The sequence below is a fragment of the Triticum aestivum genome, chromosome 7A, assembly GCF_018294505.1.
Source record: "Triticum aestivum cultivar Chinese Spring chromosome 7A, IWGSC CS RefSeq v2.1, whole genome shotgun sequence".
Taxonomy (NCBI): Eukaryota; Viridiplantae; Streptophyta; class Magnoliopsida; order Poales; family Poaceae; genus Triticum; species Triticum aestivum.
In genome coordinates, this window is record NC_057812.1 from 198,705,585 (window position 1) to 198,711,143 (window position 5,559).

General features: G+C 46.9%; 1 protein-coding gene and 1 long non-coding RNA gene across 2 annotated transcripts; both read right to left on the reverse strand.

The window, feature by feature from the left end:
* Positions 1–321: 321 nt before the first annotated feature.
* Positions 322–2,377, reverse strand: LOC123154170 (uncharacterized). The gene is made up of 6 exons (XM_044572957.1): positions 2,240–2,377; positions 1,884–2,165; positions 1,601–1,806; positions 1,205–1,517; positions 1,018–1,116; positions 322–934 (listed from the first exon to the last, which is right to left on the reverse strand). The coding sequence occupies exons 2-6, from the start codon at positions 1,914–1,916 to the stop codon at positions 413–415; spliced, it is 1,173 nt and encodes a 390-aa protein (XP_044428892.1). The 5' UTR covers positions 1,917–2,165; positions 2,240–2,377; the 3' UTR covers positions 322–412.
* Positions 2,378–2,516: 139 nt separating this feature from the next.
* LOC123147572 (uncharacterized) lies at positions 2,517–3,932 on the reverse strand. The gene is made up of 3 exons (XR_006473309.1): positions 3,643–3,932; positions 2,921–3,008; positions 2,517–2,842 (listed from the first exon to the last, which is right to left on the reverse strand). It is a non-coding gene; the product is annotated as an uncharacterized lncRNA (long non-coding RNA).
* Between the last annotated feature and the right edge of the window lie 1,627 nt (positions 3,933–5,559).

Here is a 5,559-nt window from a genome sequence, read left to right on the forward strand (position 1 = left end):
GACCACCAGACGCCAGGGACCTTGGCGTCTGGTCCCCTGACTACAAACCAGACGCCAGGGATCGTGGCGTCTGGTCCCCTGACTTCATACCAGACGCCAGGGACCCTAGCGTCTGGGACCCTGTACATTATTTTGTACTTATTTCACACAAGAAGATAGCACATATATAATAATATGACAGGTTCATAAAACACAGAAGATAGCACATTTTACAGAACTTTCACCACGACAAATTCTTGCATACAAACGACAACAAGTTCACAGATTTTTCATCACGACAAATTCATGCATACATAAGACACCAAGTGCATACATAAGACACCAAATTCAAGACAACCTTAAAAGTTTTTACCACAACACCAAGTTCATGCATACAAACACCACCTAGTTCATACACTTCCAAACAATAAGCTCACTTCCTCCTTCCTCTCTTCACGAGTGCTGCAAGTGTAGGCTCCTCTTCTTCGCTAGCCTCCTCCTCCTCTTCGTTGTATGCCTCCTCCTCCGCCTCAATGTTGGCCTTATATCTTTGCATTCCTGTTGGGATAAGCTGATGAGGATACTCCGGACTATGGAATTGTGTGTTCCATGTCTTCTTTCTACCTTTCTTGCCTGGTGTCTTAGCTATGGCTTTGCCTTTCCTAGAGCGGGCATTGCCTTGTGTTGGTTGTGTAACCTGTGATGGTTGTGGAGCATCAACATCATACTCATGATCCTCTTGATGTGTTGCATCATACTCATGCTCCTCATCTTGTGTTGGCTCCTCTTGATGTGATGGCTCCTCTTCATGGACCTCCTCCTCCATGTCCTCATCGTTCTGGATATAACGCCGTCTATTAGCTCTGGCGCGGGTACCAGGTGCATACACGTCACTGGACTGAGCACCATGGCAAGAAAGCATTGCTGCCATCTTATGAAACCGCTTCTTGAACTTCTGCAACAACACAAAATATGCTATGATATGAGATACAAATAAATAATCCGCGAAAAGAAACTTTTATAATATATTGGTCACACCTCCATCGTGCTCCTAAGAGTCCTCTCAGATAATACACCACCAGGTGGATGACTCAGTGCAACATTGACATCGTTGACACACAGAAGCAACGATCTGCCCTGCAATTCATGAACACACCAAACTTATGTATTTGAAAGAAGACAACATGATGCATGCAAGTTTGTTAGAATAGGTCAAACAGACTACCATTTCGTCATGCATCGGCGCATAGTCAACGTGAGCCCCTCTGGTGTCTCTCACAGTCGTGTTGAAGGTATGATAACCTTCTGCAGTCTCCGGGTCTTCAGACACCAACTCCGACCACTCCTCGTGAGTCCAACCAGGCTTTAGCTTTAACCGGTAACGATCCGCATACCACACTTGATACTTCTGATATGCTGACTGATTGTGAGGTCTATTCTCTGATTGCACTAACGTGTCTCTTTGATTCCAAATTTCTATCCATGCACGGTGTTTGTTTGCCCAACCCGATATATCCTGATTGTTCCTTCGATCGAACCTACAAATGATGCACGGGACAAAGCATTAGCAAACATAGACTTATTCAATGCTCTACTACATACTCAAGGCATGCTTGCTCACCGATGCAGAGATAGCATTTGCTTGTTGCTCTCCTCAATTAAAATACCTTGTCTTCTTCCAAATTGTCTCGCCACACGGTCTACAAAGTGCCACTCGACTGCGAAGAAGCATATCATTGGGCACCTCGCCCGCCAAAGATGGCTATCACGCGTGCACATCTCATTAAGATCATAGTCACGATCTTCCATATAAGGCAACCAATGTACCTGCAAAACAAAGAGATACATTGTTAGATACAAGTTTCATTCTTGACTAAATTTGGTCTCATCGAACTTCTCTATACCTGCTCAGCAGTCAAGGTGTCCAGCTCGTTCATATAGCACTTGTATCGCACATGCGAGCTTCATGTGTACACTGTCACTTGTTCCCAATAGTAAGCAAGCGTAGGGCGTCGATATGGATCATCATCATGCAGCCCGTCTGGATTACCCCGTGGGTTTGCCATGTTGGGGTCCTTGATATCGGGCCGTCCAACCGGGATCTGCTCCCACATCCACACGGATAGGCTCCAAACAAACCCAGACAATGAGGATGTATCTCCCTTCCTGCGACACGCCAAGTCAAGCTGCAATCAAACAAACATGTTAGATATGGAGGCGCATGACAAATGCAAGTTAAATGGTTGCAAATATCTCTTACCTGACGATACAAATATGCTAGTGCGGCCGAACCCCAGCTATACTGGGTATCCCAGTTATTGAGTAGCTCCAGGAACATCCAGAGGGCCAAGTTCCCGGTTGCATCTGAGAAGACTACCTTGGTTAGCACATACCAAAGATAGGCACGCGCGTACTGCTGCACAACCACGTCATTGGCACCCTGAGGACACGGATTGATGTTTCCTCTAACCGCTTTTAGCCAAGAATGCCTCACTCTCGCGGTATCGACCTTGCCTTCCTCAGGGGCGTCGGGCTGAACACCAATTAAAATGCCAGTCCGTTCTCGCCAATTAACGGCACTGACACGACCGGTAACAGCTTGTCCGTTGATAGGAAGGCCGCTTATCATAGCCATGTCCTCAAGGGTCATCGTCATCTCCCCAAATGGAAGGTGGAACGAGTGAGTCTCCGGCCTCCAACGATCCACAAGTGCGGTCAGCGCCGCGTGGTTCACCGGCGGAGCGCGTCGCTTAAACTGCAACACGAATGGGAGAAGACCCAATCTCCGAATATAAGGCTCGTACCGCGGGTCGTAAGTAAAGTCATCAGCCGAATGTCCCCTCATGCGCATAGCAACTACAAGCTGCAAATAAAGTGATGTTTTAATCAATACAAGAACACAAATGAGAAACACCGAAAATTGATAAGTCTTGCTTCTTACATGTCCGTTCTCAATGGCACGAGCACGATGCTCCTTATCCCACTCATCGATTAATCCGTCATACCAAGGTCCATCACCATCCGCCATCCTACAAAACAAATCACAAACATCTATGAATACATGAACAATATCAAACAATACAATTTTCTTCTCCAAGTTATGCCATATGAACACACCATTCTTCTCAAACATAACCACATCATTTTTTTCTTCTTCATATGCACACATAATTCTTCTCAAACATACCAACATCATCTCAAGCAAATAAATTTGTCAAATAATATGGTGTCACATATGCAAATAAATATCATCTAGAGTACCAAATTTCACCATGTGTTTTGCAAATAAAGTATGCAACAATAGGATTATCTACACATAGAGACATCATATTTAAATTCAACTGTATTGTTATACCACATACACACATCATCTATCAAACCAAATTATCAAACAAGTCTATTTTACATACAAAAATCATGTATTCATCACCCCTCTTAGTTCAAAAAAATTTGTCCTATGGACAACATATGCACAAAACGGAATTGATTTTGCCTACATGTTCAACTACACATCATCTACTGCCTACCAAATCATCTATCAACTACAAACAATTTCCTAAAACAAAGAAACCATCTACTCATCTAACATCACCTAGTGTTGAATAATGCATCAAAAAGAAGAGGACTCAACCCAAATAAATTGGAGGGAATGGGGGAGAATACCTCAAGGATGCTTGGGGGCCTCAGATCCACAAATTTAGATGGAGGATGGAGTAGATCAAGGGGGGATTTGGTGTGAGGGAGAAGAGGGGCGAAGGAGAGAAGCCCTCTGTTCGTTTGTTCGTGCGCCGCCAGGAGAGGAAAAGAGATGGGTGGTTGGGCTCGGCCCGCGGGGGTTATCCATTTACCAGGGCCAGACGCCAGGGTCCCTGGCGTCTGGCCCCTTTGCCACGTCAGCAGGTCAACGGGCAGCGGGCAGTGCGGGCCAGGGGCCAGACGCCAGGGGGGTCGCAACCCAGACGTCAGGGATGTTGGCGTCACCTAAAGAGGTCAAAATTGAATTTTTTTAAACAAAGTCAAATAAGGATTTTGTTAGCCTTTTTGTCAGAACAGTAATTTTGCTCGCCGCGAGGCAGATCGGGCGGCGAGCGCCGGAGCGCGCGGGGCAGAGGCCCGCTTTTGTCCTCTTGCGTGGGGCCCGTCACGGGGAGGAGGAGGACGACGGCGTGCGCCCGCACATGGCCGGTTCTCGCACGTGCCGCTACAGATCTCTCTCGCCGCCCCAATCATGCGCGCGCGCCCGTGCCCGTCACGCCCTTGTCCCGCGGCCCCGACCCGCGGCGCTGCAGCCACGTCCGCGTCGCCCGTTTCATCCCGGCCGTTGCCGACGGGAACAGCGGACGGACGGGGACGGTGCTGGGGTGGTGACCTACGGCTACAGGGGCGCGCGCCGTCCTTCCTTCCGCTCCTCTGTGTCTGCACACCTTTGGCGCTTCCGCGAGAACTGTTGCCCGGTGGGTCGCGTGTCGGCCCGGCCCGGCTCGGCGGGGCTGGCTGGCTGGCTGGCATTCATTCACACGTCGGTCTCTACTGTACTGTACTCTGTACCGCAGGGGATGAGGATGTGGGTGGGGTGGGGACGGACGGACGCTGCCTGCCGCGCCCACGCTGCCCTGCATCGGCTTGGCTGACGACGGTGTGGCCTGGCCTTTGCTTGGATCGTGGGTTTGGTTTCTCCCAGATGTACGTACGGTGCGGTGGTCTCTTTTCGTGATGGGAAGAAATAGGGGATGCGAAAGGCAAGATGGGTTGAGGAAAAGCAGGCGATGGATCGTAAAAGGTCTTGCTCGCTAGATGGACTGTAAAGCACTGTGCACCAATTTGTTTGCTTCCACCGTGCAGTAATAACAAGTGCCTCTTTGGTCCCGAGAACTTAAAAAAACACATAACAACAAACCGTACTTCATGCATGTCAAAATCCAGTGTATGTTAGCTTTATAATTTTTGGCCAAGTATATATAGGAAAAATATATCAATGCTTACAACACCAACTATTATCACTGGATCTGCCATAAATATATTCTCATTTATGCCTGCATTATCTGCTAATCCAATTTGAGGCCCCGGTGCAAAAAGTAGAACGAGACCGTAAAACTGGAATAGCAGATACCACAAGCATATTTTCATTTTGTTATATAGCTTCAAAATGCATGTATTTCTTAATATGTTTAGCAACATAAATACTGATGCCAAGATAGTGGTAATATTCAAAGGCTCCTCATGTTATACTGAAAAACATCCTCTTCCTAGTATGTCTGAAATGAAACTTTCAATTTCATGTTCATGTTCATACTTAATCTTCTCCAAGGTGGAAAATCAAATCTTGATTAATAATCGAATCAATTCTCTCATATAACATTGAAGTTTACAACATATCATCCTAGCAAAAAGAAAGAGAACAATACAACCTAATCCACTAAGGCCACGATTCTTACGAAACAATATTAGGCCCATTACTCCATGAGCCCAATAACGCTTCACGCCTTTTTCCTCCCTTCTTTCTTCTGCACCCCGACCATCGGAGTTTCAAAGAAAGTCTCCATGCCGCTGCTACAAGTCTTTTCTTCAGTTCCACCAATG

What these genes read in the sequence shown, in the direction of transcription:
- LOC123154170 (XM_044572957.1), bottom strand. Translation starts at nt 1,916, where the DNA reads ATGAACGAGCTGGACACCTTGACTGCTGAGCAG. An exon ending in CAAATGCTATCTCTGCATCG is followed by an intron (nt 1,518 to 1,600) that starts GTGAGCAAGCAT and finishes CATCATTTGTAG; the next exon opens with GTTCGATCGAAGGAACAATC. An exon ending in CTCTTAGGAGCACGATGGAG is followed by an intron (nt 935 to 1,017) that starts GTGTGACCAATA and finishes GTGTTGTTGCAG; the next exon opens with AAGTTCAAGAAGCGGTTTCA.